Source organism: Phyllobates terribilis, unplaced genomic scaffold (genome assembly GCF_046119375.1).
Source record: "Phyllobates terribilis strain yellow unplaced genomic scaffold, ASM4611937v1 Scaffold_5__5_contigs__length_657084704, whole genome shotgun sequence".
NCBI classification, from domain to species: domain Eukaryota; kingdom Metazoa; phylum Chordata; class Amphibia; order Anura; family Dendrobatidae; genus Phyllobates; species Phyllobates terribilis.
In genome coordinates, this window is record NW_027362765.1 from 374,299,428 (window position 1) to 374,318,962 (window position 19,535).

At 43.1% G+C, this 19,535-nt stretch overlaps 2 protein-coding genes across 2 annotated transcripts; both read left to right on the forward strand.

The window, feature by feature from the left end:
- The first annotated feature begins 2,050 nt into the window (after positions 1-2,050).
- On the forward strand, positions 2,051-5,364 carry LOC141271186 (trypsin-like). The gene is made up of 5 exons (XM_073681281.1): positions 2,051-2,147; positions 2,317-2,470; positions 3,304-3,557; positions 4,368-4,504; positions 5,116-5,364. Exons 1-5 carry the CDS (start codon positions 2,081-2,083, stop codon positions 5,263-5,265), a joined length of 762 nt encoding a protein of 253 aa, XP_073537382.1. The 5' UTR covers positions 2,051-2,080; the 3' UTR covers positions 5,266-5,364.
- A 7,036-nt stretch (positions 5,365-12,400) lies between these two features.
- Positions 12,401-15,744, forward strand: LOC141271187 (trypsin-like). Its single transcript, XM_073681282.1, has 5 exons — positions 12,401-12,524; positions 12,697-12,850; positions 13,684-13,937; positions 14,749-14,885; positions 15,496-15,744. The coding sequence occupies exons 1-5, from the start codon at positions 12,458-12,460 to the stop codon at positions 15,643-15,645; spliced, it is 762 nt and encodes a 253-aa protein (XP_073537383.1). The 5' UTR covers positions 12,401-12,457; the 3' UTR covers positions 15,646-15,744.
- Positions 15,745-19,535: the final 3,791 nt, after the last annotated feature.

Sequence of the window (19,535 nt, forward strand, 5' to 3'; positions counted from 1 at the left end):
CTCTGACAGCTCCTTCTCTGTGTCTTTCACCGCCTCCTCCTCCTCCCTACTTCCCCTTACTGTCGGGGTTGCTCAAGGATCAGTCCTAGGCCCCCTTCTTTTCTCCTTATACACCGCTCCTATCGGACAAACAATCAGCAGATTCGGTTTTCAGTACCATCTCTATGCTGATGACACCCAATTATAGACCTCTTCTCCAGACATCACCCCTGAATTACTACAAAAGACCAGCGATTGTCTTTCTACTGTGTCTAACATTATGTCCTCCCTCTGTCTAAAACTGAATCTGTCAAAAACTGAATTACTTGTATTTCCTCCCTCCACTAACCTACCTGTGTCCGATATTGCCATTTCTGTTTGTGGCTCAACCATCACTTCCCAGCAAGAAGCCCGCTGTCTTGGGGTCATTTTTGATTCAGATCTTTCCTTCACTCCTCACATCAAATCACTCGCTCGTTCATGTCATCTACACCTCAAAAACATCTCAAGAATCAGGACGTTTCTCACATTTGACTCGGCAAAAACTCTTACTATAGCTCTTATTCATTCTCGCTCACCTATTGCAACTCTCTACTAATCGGTCTCCCTCTTACTAAACTCTCCCCTCTCCAATCCGTCCTTAACGCAGCAGCCAGGATCATATTCCTCGCCAACCGCTACACCAATGCCTCTTCCTTGTGTCAGTCATTGCATTGGTTACCCATCCAATATAGAGTTCAATTTAAACTTATCACGCTTACCCACAAAGCGCTCCATGCTTCAGCACCGCCATACATGTCCTCCCTTGTCTCAGTCTACCACCCTACACTTGCCCTCCGTTCTGCCAATGACTTAAAACCAAAATCCTCCATAATCCGAACTTCTCACTCCCGTCTCCAAGATTTCTCGCGTGCTGCGCCAATTCTTTGGAATGCACTACCCAGGACAGTTCGATTAATTCTCAACATCCACTGTTTCAAGTGGACCCTAAAAACCCATTTCTTTAGACTGGCGTATCGCCTCCACACACTATCTGTCCGTTCCAGTTTTCCCCCATATTAAAATCTTCTTCAATTTCAGGTTCATACCAACCATGCACGTAATAGCCTCGGTCAGGACTGTACACATACTGGCAGGCGACCAGTCCATGTATTATTTTTTATCCTATTTAGTATATCAAGGCTGCATTATACAATATATGTACATTCTACATTTTGTGTCTCCCCCATTTCCTCATAGACTGTAAGCTCGCGAGCAGGGCCCTCACTCCTTTTGATATGAGATATACTTATTCTGTATTGTCTGTATAAGTCCCCCATAAAATTATAAAGTGCTGCGTAATATGTTGGCGCTATAAAAATAAAAATTATTATTATTATTTTGATGACTACAAATGATCTATGTGTGAATGTTTGAAATGCGTCAGTGTGATTTCTCAAGAATTCCTGTTAATTAACTACGGTGTTAAATATGAAGAAATAAAAGTTGAAAACGTTTTAAAAGTCCCTATGAATGAGTGCTGCATTTACTTCTTCCAAATACTTGAAGTCAGTGACCTTTATCACTTAAGACCCTAGCAGCACCCCTGTTATAATCCCAGGTGTTGCTACAGCAGGAACAAGGATGTCTATTATTGTCCTTCACCTGCAGCTGATCTGCACAGCAGCTGAAGACCACGCATGTCAATTACTACCACCATGGGGAGCAAACAGCTCAGGAAAAAAAAAAACCATAACTCAACAGCGCTGTTTAGACCTGGCAAAAAAGTATAGAAAGTCAGTAGATCTATATTGGTGGAACATGGGCAACTACTCCCAAATGGACCAAGCTGTGATCCTGTGATCACGCACCTAAATGTACACGTTGCAGTAACACAACCTAACACAAAGAACTTAACACATGCTAAATTTACTTTCTGGGTTGGAAAATTAACATCCAAGGTTATAACTAATCAACAGGTCAGAAGAACATTGCCAACAAAGTGACCTCCATCCATAGATTATATGTATATTTTGGGTTATGTGGATACTGATTAACTTTCTCTTGGGTGAGGAGGACGCTGATGAGTGATGAGCTTTTTGGGTATAAATATCTGTGGTTTATGCTCCATACTCATTGTGGATCCACCATGAAACTTCTCCTGATCTGTGTGCTCCTCGGAGCAGCTGGTGAGCCCATGCTTGTTTCTGAAGCCCATTGTTAATTTTCATAATTGTTTTCATATTGATTCTCATGAGGGTTCATGATTCATGATTATATTCTTTAATCTTCATTATGTTACACTCATGAGACGTCAGTGTGAACAACATAAAACCTGTTTATTTGTAATGTTCTCAGCTGCTTTTGAGGATGATGACAAGATTGTGGGAGGTTACACCTGCGGCAAGAACTCCGTCCCCTGGCAGGTGTCCCTGAACTCCGGCTACCACTTCTGTGGTGGATCCCTAATCAACAGCCTGTGGGTGATCTCTGCCGCTCACTGCTACAAGTCGTAAGTTACTGGAATTCTGACCAAGACTTTAATCAATTTAATGGTTCCACGTTTATTATTCACTATTCTCTATTGTTGAGCAGCACAATGTAAATACGGATTTGACAAGAGTTTAGTTTACTAAAATGGACGGCCATGACATTCTCAAATATATAAATATGAAAAATTGAAACAATATTATGTCTAGGGATAAAAATCATTCATTACAATTTGTGGGATGAAAGCATTAATTACTAATGAGTATTTGCTGTTTGCTCTGATGGTTGGTGAGATCCCTAAGGGTCGGATTCCATACAACTCAAAAATTTGTGGCCACCATTGTTTTAGAAAATCCCTTTAATAACGTGGACACTGGGCTTCTATTTTGTCAGATTTTACAAAAACCTTCCTATGAGTTTACTAAAGGTTTGTTAGATTATAAAACAATGAGCATGTCATACACATCTACGCTCAAAGAACAAAGTATTCATCCGTTTTTAAAGAGGTTCTCTGAGGTTGAGAAAGTTATGGTTATTTTCTTTGAAGACACTCTTGTGTATGGGATGTAACTGGATTGCAGGATAACTTTATCAACTTGAATGTGGCTAAATTATAAAACCACAAACAGCCTATGGAGATATGTGGTGATATTTCTGAAGGAAAGCTGGCGTGTTTTCCTAAATTTTGACAAACACTTTAAAGCTAGTGCTGCAATACCAAAAATACGAGTTTAGTATTCAGTTTCGTATTTTATGGGATTTTTATTATGTAGCACAATCCTAGCACAAATGTTTATTACTTTCTTAATTCATCTAGCTTAATTATTAATTTAATCGTTTATTATCTTCTTCCAGGAGCTTACAGGTCAGACTGGGAGAGCACAACATCGCTGTCAGTGAAGGTACCGAGCAGTTCATCAACTCTGCCAAAGTCATCAGACATGCCAGCTACAACTCCAGGACCCTGGACAATGACATCATGATGATCAAGCTGGCTTCTGCAGCCACCCTCAACTCCTACGTCCAGGCTGTAGGCCTGCCCAGTGGCTGCCCTGCTGCCGGCACCAGCTGTCTGATCTCCGGATGGGGCAACACCCTCAGCAGTGGAAGTAAGTCAAGAAATAAAGTCACTGATTTACAAGTTTACGAGCCACTGATATATACTTAGCTGACGTTTGCTCAGGATTCGAAACTGCTTAGACGTAGAGACTGCTCATGGGTGGAGACTTCTCAGAGGTAGAAACTCCTCAGCGGTGGAGACTATTGTTAAATAACTCAAATACATTATTAAGTAGGGTTTTATAAGTAAGAAATTAGAAATATCAGACTATTTTTTTATAGACTTAAAAATTCATGAGAAACTTTTGAGTCACCAAAAGCTAATAATTACTTTGTAGCTGTTCTCTTTTTTTTGGATTCTTACATGAGTGGTACCAACTAGGATAACCAGCACTGAGGCCAATATCAGGACAAAATCTTCAGATAAAAACTCTTTTAATACCATCATCATTTTTTGTTGATGATCAGATGGGGAAAATGTTGAAAGGAAGTTGATCAATTTTTTGTTCTAAATTGAGTTTAGCAAGATCACATAATGCTCCATTTACATAACTTTTCTAGATCTTTCCTACCTTAGATAGATCCCTGTGTACAATTAACACTTAGAGACAAGGTTTAATGAAAGATACATTTTTGGTTTTGTAAATATAGGCTAGGCCATCATGGAGAGATCAGCCATGAGGTTCTCATGTGTAAATATCTTATTGTAACAGGCAGCAAAAAGCTTTAATAATAAATTGCAAGAGAACACATGCAAACATTACAATTATTGATGATCTTCTCTTTTTTTTATGAAATACAGTTAATAATTTTGGGGTCTATATACTATATGCTAATATTTTATGTAAATTTACTTGTAGCAAACATGCCCAACCTCCTCCAGTGTGTGGATGCCCCCGTCCTGACTGCCGCCCAGTGTAGCAACGCCTACCCCGGAGAGATCACCGGCAACATGATCTGCGTTGGATACTTGGAAGGAGGCAAAGATTCTTGCCAGGTAATGTGACTTTATAACCTCATACATTTCAGATCTGTTACCCTGGGATTAGGGCTGTTAAGATAGCCATGTACGTTAGATTTCTGCAGAACCTGCTGACTGACTTATGTATACAATCGTGTCCTAACTCTCTTCACATGTCAGACATATTGAATTTCAGCACACCCTATCCACTGTTCTGATAGTAGATAAGATCTTTGCAGTTGTCTGCCTTAACTTATTCCCCTCACAATACTAAGAACAAGTGCTTGCTGGGCATCAATATTTATGAAGATTGGGAGACATTTGCAGATCAAGAGTCATTAAAATTCCTGTTTCCCCATTTCTTCAAATGCAACAAATGAGACAGACCTTGTTACGAATTGAATTCCTAGCTATAAGCCAAGGATGTCGAGGTTGTAGTTTCAGGGACCCCGCTGCTTGAGGGAGAACATGGATTCCTCTGCCATTAACAAAGGGACTAGAATTATAAATGGCACATGAAACACGGGGGTCACTGTTTTTTATTGGGGCTCAAGAACTTTGAGTTGCTCTTCAATGAGAGAGATGTCTCTTGATTCAGTTCTTAGAATATAGATACATGATATTTATTACTCTTTGCTTCTTCTCAGGGTGACTCTGGTGGACCTGTGGTCTGCAGCGGACGGCTCCAGGGAATTGTCTCCTGGGGATATGGCTGTGCCCTCAAGAACTATCCTGGTGTCTACACCAAGGTCTGCAACTACAACTCCTGGATCTCCAGCACCGTTGCCGCCAACTAAACTCTTTCCTTCTTCTGATGGTCATCTGCTCTTACTCTGTTACTTTATTGTAATTCACAACCTTGTGGCAGTTCACGATCAATAAAAAGTTAAACCAAATCACAGCCTCGGTTTATAATTTAGAGGGAGGTGGGAATGTTGAAAGACCGGTACATCTAGTTCAATATCCTGCAGTTTATCCATTGGAAGGGGATAATAAAGAGCTGCCAACTGTCTTCTTTATAGGACAAAAATGATAATTTCCTGACTCGAAATATAAGCTTCTTCGAGAACGTATAACTCATAAGTTCCACAAAAGGGCTACTTATTATATTTCTAGTTGGGGATAAAACTCTCTTAACATCATCGGCATCCTATCGTGTTACTTGCATTGGTAGAAGCTATCAGGCTCATTGCATACTTTTTTTACATTGATGACATGAGAATTATGAATTATGAAACATGAATAGAAAAAATCATTGAAGTATTTTGCAACTGAACAAGTATCAGTGTGTCTTAAGAGTCAGGGACTATGGACCACAAGTGAAGAGGAAATCCTACAGTGCCACAAAAATTATAACTAAAATTGACAACATCAGAGAAAGCTTTTGCCTAAAGTCCCCACAGCCCCTCCTCATATCTATTTAACCTTCCTCCTCCAAACCCAATTTCTCCACCATTACAGAAGATCAAGTCTCCTCTTTATTCTCCAAATCACACCTCACCACCTGCGAACTTGACCCAATAGCGTCCCACCTCATCCCTAACCTTACCACAGTCTTCATCCCAACTCTAACCCACCTCTTCAACCTGTCACTAACAACCGGTGTCTTCCCCTCATGTTTCAAACATGCCTCAATCACAGCCATCCTCAAAAAGCCCTCCCTTGACCCATGCACGCTGACTAGCTATCGCCCCATATGACTTCCCCCTATGCCTCAAAACTACTGGAAGAAGATGTCCACCTTGAACTGTCCTCTCACTTCTCCTCATGTTCCCTCTTCGACTGCTTACAATCTGGCTTCCGACATCATCACTCCACTGAAACTGCACTAACAAAAGTCACCAACAACCTACTAACCACCAAATCTAAGTGACAATACTCCGTCCTCCTCCTCTTGGACCTGTCACCTGCCTTTGACACAGTGGACCATTCTCTCTTACTACAGACTCTCTCATCTCTTGACATCACGGACTTGGCCCTATCGTGGATCTCTTCATACCTAACAGACAGGACATTCAGCATTTCCCACTTACACACCGCCTCCTCATCTCACCCCCTATCTATTGGTGCCCCCCAAGACTCAGTCCTAGGACCCCTGCTCTTCTCCATCTACACCTTTGGCCTGGGACAGCTCATAGAGTTTCACGGCTTTCAGTACCACCTCTATGCTGATGACACACAGATCTACCTCTCTGGACCCGATATCACCTCCTTACTAACCAGAATCCCACAATGTCTTCCTTGTTCTCTGCTAGATTTCTAAAACTTAACATGGATAACACTGAATGCATCATCTTTCCCCAAATGGAGAGGGAAAAGAAAAAAAACCACCTCATCTCCATGAACCAGCTGGGTATCTCCGGGATCCGTGATCAGCGCTGCTGCTTGCACTCAGTAGACAGGTAATGGGAAAGACAATGATCCAGCTCCACAGACTCCAATGGTAAAACAAATGTCTTTTATTTAGAATTTTTTTAAAAATATCCAAATAGCGATAATGTAACTCCAGCTGGTGAAAGAACAATAATATAAGGGAAACACAGGGGCACCAAGGAGGGGTGCGCTACCAGACGCGTTTCGAGCGAAGACCGCTATTAAACTTGGTAGCGCACCCCTCCTTGGTGCCCCTGTGTTTCCCTTCTATTATTGTTCTTTCACCAGCTGGAGTTACATTATCGCTATTTGGATATTTTTAAAAAAATTCTAAATAAAAGACATTTGTTTTACCATTGGAGTCTGTGGAGCTGGATCATTGTCCTTCCCATTACCTAGCATCTTTCCCCACCTCACTCACTTCATGGAGGCTAAAATGCATTTGCCTCTAATTTTGTGACTTTGAAAATTTGCGAACGATGAATTAGACAAGAACATATGGAAACCCTAAATTCCAAGAATCCCCAAAAACATACTAACATACAAAAAAGTGACTTTAAAACAGATACAAAATAAAGATGAATATGGCGTAAACAAAAAAAATAGAGGCACCGATGTGATAATGAATTAAGCAAAAAAAATATGAGAATGAACATTAGGTCTTGCATTTTTTGGTATCTGGTCTAAACCTCTGAGGCATTAACCTCCACAATAAAAGGACAAAGCAGATCTGACTGACACAACACTGGATTAGAAATAAATCTCCCTTCCAATAGGCAACATTCACTCCCTTCTTAGTTAAGTAAGTCGAGGATTTTGCAATTTTATAAAAAATTGTAATACATTTATGACAATAATTGGAAAAAGTGTTGCACGACCTTCAATGAACTGATTAGAACCTAGGAGAGTCACTGTATCTGTGAGGCAGGAGAGTCACTGTATCTGTGAGGCAGGAGAGTCACTGTATCTGTGAGGCAGGAGAGTCACTGTATCTGTGAAGCAGGAGAGTTACTGTATCTGTGAAGCAAGGTAGGAAAAGGAGAGCATATCTGGGTGCTTGGTCAGTGTGGCCATAGTGCAGACAATTGGAGGCTTTGGAGTCCTTTAGATTAGTGAAGAATAGATTTATGAATTTGTGAATTGAATTATCAGGGAACATTTGACAAAACTGGAAAATTTCAATTTCAAAAGATTTGTTCATCTCTAGTTGTTCCATTTATTGTCCATAACCCATTAATGAATTTCTGCAGTCTTCGTTCTTGTGATGACTTTTGTGTAATAATGATGAATTGCCTATTGCCACAGTACATGGTCAGGGATGTCATTCAGAAGACCCATAGCCCTGGCTGAGAAATAAAAACATACAGTGGAGAGATCTTTGAAAAAATAATCTTTGAAATAAAGATATAGTGAAAAGGCTCAAGTCCAGAGTCAATTTGCAGCAAGGAAATTATGAGGCGTTGTGATTCTAAACAGGATCTGTGTGGACACCTAATCTGCCACTCACAAATGGTGGTAAGTCTTCTTGGTCGACAACAATTCTATGTGGAAGATTCATCTAAATTTCTGGAGCAATATGAGAAATTTTAGCAGCTACAAAGACTTCTTGATGCTGTTGCTGCTTTGCAAAATCCTGAACAAGTTATGTTAGGCCTTACAATTTGGTTGTCCACTGATTGGAGGTGGTACATATTTTTGGGCCAGTTATTCTGGTATGAGACTGAACGTTGAATCTGGCAACTCTTAAGAGGGCTTTCATGGAAAATCTTTGCACTACTGTAGCTGGTCCACTTCCTAGGGAATGCTTAGGTGTTCACCCTTTTTCCCCTATTTTGGGATCTGATCTTTTATGAAAAGGCCCTGGGGTTGCATTTATGGAGTAGCCGCTGGCCGATGGAACAAGTTAGAAGTTGAATGGTAATCAAGCTGGGTCAAAACGAAAGGTACGGAACAAATACCAGAGTCAGCATGCAAAGACATGATCAGGATGGAAAAATTGGAAAGGTTCAGGATTTAACAATGGAGATTTGGCTGCACGGTGTAACATACCTGGCGGCGTCTTTGCATAGTGGTCCATCTCCCACTGTGCAAGAGCGCGCACTTGAGAATGTCTCTCTGGCTTCCCTCCATGCTGTCTGTTTGTGTCTGTTTCTGCTGCTTAAGGGCGGCGCCTGATCACTTCCTGCTTTTTGTACCTGCTGTGGGTCACACCCCTTGTGCGTCCTCAGCCTATTGCTGTCTGTCACCTGGTATTTAACCCAGCTGCTCCAATCAATCCCTGCCTGAGCATCTTGCCCTGTCAGTTGGCTTTTGTCTCTGACATGCCAGGTCCTGTCTATGTTACCTGTCTTGCAGTATCTGTTCCCATGTCTGTACTGTGTCCTATCTGTGTACCCTAACCTGCAGTCTGTACACATTCCTTGCCTCTTGTCTGCCTATCCTGGAGGCTGTATTTCCAGGCCTGTCTGAACACGCTCCTAGCCTGTTCCTCCCGCCTTCTAGGGGCCGATTACCTAGACCTGCTCCTGTATCTTGTCTGTCCTGTCTGAACACGCTCCTTGCCTGTTCGTCCCGCCTCTCTGGGGGCCGTATTTCCAGACCCGCTCCTGTATTCCGCTGCAGTGTCGGTCTCCTCCGTACACTCAGTTCCAGTCTGAACTCTCTCCTATCTTTTACCTGTTTTTTCTCTATGTCCGTTCCTTTCCTTTTTCTGCAGAGTCTGAACTCGTACCTAACTCCTGCTTGTTGTCTCTGTACTCCCGTTTGTGAGTTGTGGTCCACTCGCTACTTCTCTGCAAGTACCCTGTGGGTATCTGGCTCTGCCTTTCCCTTCCTGTCTGTTCCGTGTGAACAGAGCCCTGTCCCCCCTGCTCTGCCTTGCTCTCTGCTCCAGGCGGCCTCATCCTGCTCTGCTCTTGCTCACCGCTCCAGGCGGCCTCGTCCTGCTCTGCTCTTGCTCACCGCTTCAGGCGGCCTCGTCCTGCTCTGCTCTTGCTCACCGCTCCAGGCGGCCTCGTCCTGCTCTGCTCTTGCTCACCGCTCCAGGCGGTCTCGTCCTGCTCTGCTCTTGCTCACCGCTCCAGGCGGTCTCGTCCTGCTCTGCTCTTGCTCACCGCTCCAGGCGGTCTCGTCCTGCTCTGCTCTTGCTCACCGCTCCAGGCGGTCTCGTCCTGCTCTGCTCTTGCTCACCGCTCCAGGCGGTCTCGTCCTGCTCTGCTCTTGCTCACCGCTCCAGGCGGCCTCGTCCTGCTCTGCTCTTGCTCACCGCTCCAGGCGGTCTCGTCCTGCTCTGCTCTTGCTCACCGCTCCAGGCGGTCTCGTCCTGCTCTGCTCTTGCTCACCGCTCCAGGCGGTCTCGTCCTGCTCTGCTCTTGCTCACCGCTCCAGGCGGTCTCGTCCTGCTCTGCTCTTGCTCACCGCTCCAGGCGGTCTCGTCCTGCTCTGCTCTTGCTCACCGCTCCAGGCGGTCTCGTCCTGCTCTGCTCTTGCTCACCGCTCCAGGCGGTCTCGTCCTGCTCTGCTCTTGCTCACCGCTCCAGGCGGTCTAGTCCTGCTCTCTCCCTTTACCTCACTGCTCCGGCAGTCCTACTCTGCTCTGACCCTTTGCTCGCTGCTCCGGCAGTCTCGCTCTGCTCTGACCCTTTGCTCGCTGCTCCGGCAGTCCTACTCTGCTCTGACCCTTTGCTCGCTACTCAGGCAGTCCTACTCTGCTCTGACCCTTTGCTCGCTGCTCTGGCAGCCTCGCCCTGCTCCCTCTTGCTCGCTGCTCCGGCAGTCTCGCCCTACTCCCTCTAGATTGCTGCTCCGGTAGTTTGCTCTGACTCTTTGCTCGCTGCTCCGGCAGTCTCGCTCTGTTTCCTCTTGCTCACTGCTCCGGCAGTCCTACCCTGCTCTTACCCTTTGCTCGCTGCTCCGGCAGTCTCGCTCTGCTCAGACCCTTTGCTCGCTGCTCCGGCAGCCTCGATCTGCTCTGACTCTTTGCTCCGCTTCTGGCGGCCTCGTCTTGCTCTCAACCTGCTGTGTTTGTATACCGCTTCTGCGGTTCTGTTCCAGAAGTCCCAGTCTGTACTGGGTTCTATCCTCTCTGCGCTCCAACCTGTTGTACCTGCCAGTACCTCCCCGTCTGCATACCAGTGTGCCAGCCTAAACCTTCCAGTTCCTGTATTCCCCGGTGTGGGCCAACAGCCGTGTCCGGAGTCTGACCTGGAGTAGACCCTGGTACCTCTGCTCGGTTCCTCCCTGGTGCACTGGCGTCGTATGCCGTCGTGCGATCTTGGTCGGATCGGGCAGACACTTAGTTACGCCCCTCCAGGCACTCTCCGGTACGGTACAGTGGAATCACTACAATCACACGCACATGCCTCTCAGCCCGTGTGCATTACACACGGCACTTGACAGTGCCTGATATGACTAAGTGACATGTTTGGCTATAAATGCGTGGCACAGTGATGACGTCAGAGCCGACCTTTCCATTGTCAATGCCGCTTGCTGAATGAGTGCAAGAGCAAGGAAAGATGAGTATGCAACACCAGTATGTTTTAGGAAACCTGTTACTTGAAGTGGCAAACATATGGAGATGTTGCTAAGTAGCTTGACCAACAGGCTGAGTATTTCCATCATTAATAAGTGGTTCTATCCTTTGAAGGGTGGATAGCTGCAACATTATTTTGCGTGTGAGACCTAGAAAAAAGTTTTATTAATATTGGAAACTTAGTTTTAGTCTTTATGATAAGACTACAAATGATCTATGTGTGAATGTTTGAAATGCGTCAGTGTGATTTCTCAAGATTTCCTGTTAATTAACTACGGTGTTAAATATGTAGAAGTAAAAGTTGAAAACGTTTTAAAAGTTCCTATGAATGAGTGCTGCATTTACTTCTTCCAAATACTTGAAGTCAATGACCTTTATCACTTAAGACCCTAGCAGCACCCCTGTTATAATCCCAGATGTTGCTACAGCAGGAACAAGGATGTCTATTATTGTCCTTCACCTGCAGCTGATCTCCACAGCAGCTGAAGACCACGCATGTCAATCACTACCACCATGGGGAGCAAACAGTTCAGGGAAAAAAAACAGATAACTCAACAGCGCTGTGTAGACCTGGTAAAAAAAGTATACTATGAATCAACATTTGTGTGTCATTATTGAGGTTTTAAAAAATTCATTACAAAAGCATTTTATGGGCCATGCCCAGAGGTGGCAGAAATGTCATGGATGAGCAGTGAGAACTATTCAAATTTGCAGCAGAATCGTCAGTGGAAAACATCCAACACTTCCAGACATAGGGAAAGTCAGTAGATCTATACTGGTGGAACATGTGCAACTACTCCCAAATGGACCAAGCTGTGATCCTGTGATCACGCACCTAAATGTATAAGTTGCAGTAATACAACCTAACACAAAGAACTTAACAGATGCTAAATTTACTTTCTGAGTTGGAAAATTAACATCCAAGGTTATAACTAATCAACAGGTCAGAAGAACATTCCCAATTAAGTGACCTTCGTCAATAGATTACATGTATATTTTAGGTTATGTAGATACTGATTAACTTTCTTTTGGGTGAGGAGGAGGTTGAGGGATGATAGCTTTTTGGGTATAAATATCTGTGGTTTATGCTCCATACTCATTCTGGATCCACCATGAAACTTCTCCTGATCTGTGTGCTCCTTGGAGCAGCTGGTGAGTCCGCTGCTTCTTTCTGAAGCCCATTGTTAATTTTCATAATTTTATTTCTATTGATTCTCATGAGGGTTTTTGATGTTCATCATTATATTCTTTAATCTTCATTATGTTACACTCATGAGACGTCAGTGTGAACAACATAAAACCTGTTTATTTGTAATGTTCTCAGCTGCTTTTGAGGATGATGACAAGATTGTAGGAGGTTACACCTGTGGCAAGAACTCCGTCCCCTGGCAGGTGTCCCTGAACTCCGGCTACCACTTCTGTGGTGGATCCCTAATCAACAGCCTGTGGGTGATCTCTGCCGCTCACTGCTACAAGTCGTAAGTTACTGGAATTCTGACCAAGACTTTAATCAATTTAATGGTTCCACGTTTATTATTCACTATTCTCTATTGTTGAGCAGCACAATGTAAATACGGATTTGACAAGAGTTTAGTTTACTAAAATGGACGGCCATGACATTCTCAAATATATAAATATGAAAAATTGAAACAAAATTATGTCTAGGGATAAAAATCATTCATTACAATTTGTGGGATGAAAGCATTAATTACTAATGAGTATTTGCTGTTTGCTCTGATGGTTGGTGAGATCCCTAAGGGTCGGATTCCGTACAACTCAAAAATTTGTGGCCACCATTGTTTTAGAAAATCCCTTTAAAAACATGGACACTGGGCTTCTTTTTTGTCAGATTTTACAAAGACCTTCCTAGGACTTTACTAAAGGTTTGTTAGATCATAAAACAATGAGCATGTCATACACATCTACGCTCAAAGAACAAAGTATTCATCCGTTTTTAAAGAGGTTCTCTGAGGTTTAGAAAGTTATGGTTATTTTATTTGAAGACACTCTTGTGTATGGGATGTAACTGGATTGCAGGATAACTTTATCAACTTGAATGTGGCTAAATTATAAAACCACAAACAGCCTATGGACATATGTGGTGATATTTCTGAAGGAAAGCTGGAGTGTTTTCCGAAATTTTGACAAACACTTTAAAGCTAGTGCTGCAATACAAAAAATACGAGTTTAGTATTCAGTTTCGTATTTTATGGGATTTTTATTATGTAGCACAATCCTAGGACAAATGTTTATTACTTTCTTAATTCATCTAGCTTAATTATTAATTTAATCATTTATTATCTTCTTCCAGGAGCTTACAGGTCAGACTGGGAGAGCACAACATCGCTGTCAGTGAAGGTACCGAGCAGTTCATCAACTCTGCCAAAGTCATCAGACATGCCAGCTACAACTCCAGGACCCTGGACAATGACATCATGATGATCAAGCTGGCTTCTGCTGCCACCCTCAACTCCTACGTCCAGGCTGTAGGCCTGCCCAGTGGCTGCCCTGCTGCCGGCACCAGCTGTCTGATCTCCGGATGGGGCAACACACTCAGCAGTGGAAGTAAGTCAAGAAATAAAGTCACTGATTTACAAGTTTACGAGCCACTGATATATACTTAGCTGACGTTTGCTCAGGATTTGAATCTGCTCAGATGTAGAGACTGCTCATGGGTTGAGACTTCTCAGAGGTAGAAACTCCTCAGGGGTGGAGACTATTGTTAATTAACTCAAATACATTATTAAGTGGGGTTATATAAGTGAGAAATTAGAAATATCAGACTATTCTTTTATGGACTTAAAAATTCATGAGAAACTTTGGAGTCACCAAAAGCTAATAATTACTTTGCAGCTGTTCTCTTGTTTTTGGATTCTTACATGGGTGGTACCAACCAGGATAACCAGCACTGAGGCCAATATCAAGACAAAATCTTCAGATAAAAACTCTTTTAATACCATCATCATTTTTTGCTGATGATCAGATGGGGAAAATGTTGAAAGGAAGTTGATCAATTTTATGTTCTAAATTGAGTTTAGCAAGATCACATAATGCTCCATTTACATAACTTTTCTAGATCTTCCCTACCTTAGATAGATCCCTGTGTACAATTAACACTTAGGGAAAAGGTATAATGACAAATACATTTTTTGGTTTTGGAAATATAGGCTAGGCCATCATGGAGAGATCAGCCATGAGGTTCTCATGTGTAAATATCTTATTGTAACAGGCAGCAAAAAGCTTTAATAATAAATTGCAAGAGAACACATGCAAACATTACAATTATTGATGATCTTCTCTTTTTTTTATGAAATACAGTTAATAATTTTGGATTCTATATACTATATGCTAATATTTTATGTAAATTTACTTGTAGCAAACATGCCCAACCTCCTCCAGTGTGTGGATGCCCCTGTCCTGACTGCCGCCCAGTGTAGCAACGCCTACCCCGGAGAGATCACCGGCAACATGATCTGTGTTGGATACTTGGAAGGAGGCAAAGATTCCTGCCAGGTAATGTGGCTTTATAACCTCATACATTTCAGATCTGTTACCCTGGGATAAGAGCTGTTAAGAAAGCCATGAACGTTAGATTTCTGCAGAACCTGCTGACTGACTTATGTATACAATCGTGTCCTAACTCTCTTCATATGTCAGACATATTGGATTTTAGCATACCCTATCCACTGTTCTGATAGGACATAAGATGTTAGCAGTTGTCTGCCTGAGCCTATTCCCCTCACAATACTAAGAACAAGTGCTTGCTGGGCATCAATATTTATGAGGATTGGGAGACATTTGCAGATCAAGAGTCATTAAAATTCCTGTTTCCCCATTTCTTCAAGTGCAACAAATGAGACAGACCTTGTAAGGAATTGAATTCCTAGCTATAAGCCAAGGATGTCGAGGTTGCAGTTTCAGGTGCCCCGCTGCTTGAGGGAGAACATGGATTCCTCTGCCACAAACAAAGGCACTAGTATTATAAATGGCACATGAAACATGGGGGTCACTGTTTTTTATTGGGCTCAAGAACTTTGAGTTGCTCTTCAATGAGAGAGATGTCTCTTGACTCATTTCTTAGAATATAGATACATGATATTTATTACTCTTTGCTTCTTCTCAGGGTGACTCTGGTGGACCTGTGGTCTGCAGCGGACGGCTCCAGGGAATTGTCTCCTGGGGATATGGCTGTGCCCTCAAGAACTATCCTGGTGTCTACACCAAGGTCTGCAACTACAACTCCTGGATCTCCAGCACCGTTGCCGCCAACTAAACTTTTTCCTTCTTCTGATGGTCATCTGATCTTACACTGTTACTTTATTGTAATTCACAACCTTGTGGCAGTTCACGATCAATAAAAAGTTAAACCAAATCACAGCCTCGGTTTATAATTTATAGGGAGGTGGGATTGTTGAAAGACCGGTACATCTAGTTCAATATCCTGCAGATTATCCATTGGAAGGTGATAATAAAGAGTTGCCAACTGTCTTCTTTATTGGACAAAAATGATAATTTCCCGACTCTAAATATAAGCTTCTTCGAGAACGTATAACTCATAAATTCCACAAAAGGGCTACTTATTATATTTCTAGTTGGGGGTAAAACTATCTTAACATCATCGGCATCCTATCGTGTTACTTGCATTGGTAGAAGCTACCAGGCTCATACTTTTTTTACATTGATGACATAAGAATTATGAATTATGAAACATGAATAGAAAAAATCATTGAAGTATTTTGCAACTGAACAAGTATCAGTGTGTCTTAAGAGTCAGGGACTATGGACCACAAGTGAAGAGGAAATCCTACAGTGCCACAAAAATTATAACTAAAATTGACAACATTAGAGAAAGCTTTTGCCTAAAGTCCCCACAGCCCCTCCTCATATCTATTTAACCTTCCTCCTCCAAACCCAATTTCTCCACCATTACAGAAGATCAAGTCTCCTCTTTACTCTCCAAATCACACCTCACCACCTGCGAACTTGACCCAATAGCGTCCCACCTCATCCCTAACCTTACCACAGTCTTCATCCCAATTCTAACCCACCTCATCAACTTGTCACTAACAACCGGTGTCTTCCCCTCATGTTTCAAACATGCCTCAATCACAGCCATCCTCAAAAAGCCCTCCCTTGACCCATGCACGCTGACTAGCTATCGCCCCATATCACTGCCCCATATGCCTCAAAACTACTGGAAGAAGATGTCCACCTTGAACTGTCCGCTCACTTCTCCTCATGTTCCCTCTTTGACTGCTTACAATCTGGCTTCCGACATCATCACTCCACTGAAACTGCACTAACTAAAGTCACCAACAACCTACTAACCGCCAAATCTAAGTGACAATACTCCGTCCTCCTCCTCTTGGACCTGTTACCTGCCTTTGACACACTCGACCATTCCCTCTTACTACAGACTCTCTCATCTTTTGACATCATGGACTTGGCCCTATCTTGGATCTCTTCATACCTAACAGACCTGACATTCAGGATTTCCTACTTACACACCACCTCCTCATCTCACCCCATATCTATCGATGTCCCCCAAGACTCAGTCCTAGGACCCCTGCTCTTCTCCATCTACACCTTTAGCCTGGGACAGCTCATAGAGTCTCACGGCTTTCAATACCACCTCTATGCTGATGACACACAGATCCACCTTTCTGGACCCGATATCAACTCCTTACTAACCAGAATCCCACAATGTCTTCTTTGTTCTCTGCTAGATTTCTAAAACTTAACATGGATAACACTGAATGCATCATCTTTCCCCACCTCACTCAACCCCCCCATCTGACCTATCCATCAAAGTTAATGGCTGCCCACTCTCCGCAGTCCCACAGGCTTCCTGCCTCGGCATAACCCTGGACTCTGATCTCTCCTTCAAACCACATATCCAAACCCTTTCCACTTCCTGCCGACTCCAACTCAAAAATATCTTCCGCATCCGCACATTCCTCAGCAAAGACTTTGCAAAAACACTAGTGCATGCCCTCATCATCTCTCGCCTTGACTACTGCAACCTTCTCCTCTGCGGCCTCCCTTCTAACTCTCTCGCTCCCCTCCATTCTATCCTAAACTCTGCTGCCCAACTAATCCACCTGTCCCCCCGCTATTCCCCGGCCTCTCCCCTCTGTCAATCCCTTCACTGGCTCCCCATTGCTCAGAGACTCAAGTTCAAGACCCTAACCCTGTCATACAAAGCCATCCACAACTGTCTCTGCCATACATCTGTTACCTAGTCTCCCGATACTAACCTACACGCAGCCTCCGATCCTCACAAGATCTCCTGCTTTACTCCCCTCTTATCTCCTCTTCCCACAATTGCATGCAAAATTTCTCCCATGCATGCCCCCTACTCGGGAACTCTCTACCCCAACATATCAGAATGTTGCCTACCGTGGAAACCTTCAAAAGGAACCTGAAGACCTACCTCTTCCGACAAGCCTACAACCTGCAGTAACCACCGCTCCACCATACCACTGCACTACCAGCTCTACTCTCACGAACTGTATCCTCACCCATCCCTTGTAGATTGTGAGCCCTCACAGGCAGGGTCCTCCCTCCTCCTTTATGAGTCACAGACTCGTTTTATTAAGACTATTGTAAGTGTTTTTGCTACGTATACCCCCTTTTCCACATGTAAAGCGCCACAGAATAAATTGCGCTATAATAATAAATAATTATATTAATAACTACTTCCAAATAAATTTATTACCTGGACAGCATAATCAAGATCAGCGGATTCAAACTTAAATTGGATCTGGGGACACTTAGAAAAATACTGTTAAGGTGTCAGACACATTGTTAAATTTAGGCTGTGGGTGGAAGACATGACAGAGGTTGCATTGGCAAAGATCTCTCTGTGTAGCTGCTACATCACTGTGTCATACAATTAAATGTTGATGCACTGCACTGCCTAGTGTACTGTCTCCCTATAGCTCCCCTATTTACAGTATGATGGCCTCATAGCTCCCCTACATAAAGTATAATGTCCCTGCAGCCTCCAACATAAAGTATGAAGGCTCCAATGCCCCCTATACACTGACAAGCAAAAGGGTAACTATGTTTTGAACTTTTGACTTTCAGGCTCCATATCTCACTATCTACTACAGCTTCGAATGTGAGACTACCATCATTTTATAGACAATTATCTCGGCTAGCTCAAACATATTTTTACTTTCAACTATTTTGCATATCATTAGTTATGCAGATTCTTATCATGTCACTGCATTATTACTACTTTGCTCCTGGTGGTGGAAAAATCTTTTTCTTCCTGTATACTACAAATTACAGCCTGCTCTCACATTTCCTAATAGATCAGTGAGTAATTAGATTGATTCCCAAGCGAAAGGTCACTGTTTCCAATAGAGGAGCAGCCATGAACAAGATTCCCCAAGAAAAGAGAAACAGCATCATCCAGCTCATCAATAGCGGTCTCTCTGCCAAGAAAATTGCCAAACTGCATCATGTGAGCGCCATGACAGTTGGAAATATACGAAATGAAGTCCATTCATTCGTTCAAAAGCCAAGAGGTGGATGTCCAGGCAATTCTATCAGTTCTGGCACAGCAAACACGGCAGTGGAGGTGGCTCGCATGATTTGTAATAGTGAGATAACAGACATCCATGCAAGCACCGGGCGATGCACATTACACCAGTCTGGAATGGTGGCCCGAAAAAAGGTGAAGAAGCACCGACTTCAATATCGTCTTAAGAAACATTGGCTCGAGTTTGCAAAAAAGTAAGAAAAGTGGACAGTAGAAGATTGGAAACAGGTGATTTGGAACGATGAGACAATAGTCAATAGACTAGGCTCTAATGGGTGCAAAGGGGTCTGGAAGAAACAACGGAAAAAACAGATGGAGAAATTGAAGAAGCTGTCAAGTTTGGTGCAGGAAGCCTGATGATATAGGGTTGTTTCATAGCTAAAAGCGTTGGATATTTGACCAGGTTCGACGGTGATCTCAATGATGAGCTATATGTGAGTATCCTACAAGACTAGTTACTTCGTACACTCGAATACTATGGTTATGAAAACGACAACATAGTGTTCCAGCAGAACGACCCGAAGCATATGTCGAGATTGGTGAAGAAATTCTTCAATGAAAATGAAGTAGAGGTGCTGGATTGGCCCCCACAGTCCCCAGACCTCAACCCAATC

What these genes read in the sequence shown, in the direction of transcription:
- LOC141271187 (XM_073681282.1), top strand. Translation starts at nt 12,458, where the DNA reads ATGCTCCATACTCATTCTGGATCCACCATGAAACTTCTCCTGATCTGT. An exon ending in TGTGCTCCTTGGAGCAGCTG is followed by an intron (nt 12,525 to 12,696) that starts GTGAGTCCGCTG and finishes TAATGTTCTCAG; the next exon opens with CTGCTTTTGAGGATGATGAC. An exon ending in GCCGCTCACTGCTACAAGTC is followed by an intron (nt 12,851 to 13,683) that starts GTAAGTTACTGG and finishes ATCTTCTTCCAG; the next exon opens with GAGCTTACAGGTCAGACTGG.
- LOC141271186 (XM_073681281.1), top strand. Translation starts at nt 2,081, where the DNA reads ATGCTCCATACTCATTGTGGATCCACCATGAAACTTCTCCTGATCTGT. An exon ending in GCCGCTCACTGCTACAAGTC is followed by an intron (nt 2,471 to 3,303) that starts GTAAGTTACTGG and finishes ATCTTCTTCCAG; the next exon opens with GAGCTTACAGGTCAGACTGG. An exon ending in GAGGCAAAGATTCTTGCCAG is followed by an intron (nt 4,505 to 5,115) that starts GTAATGTGACTT and finishes GCTTCTTCTCAG; the next exon opens with GGTGACTCTGGTGGACCTGT.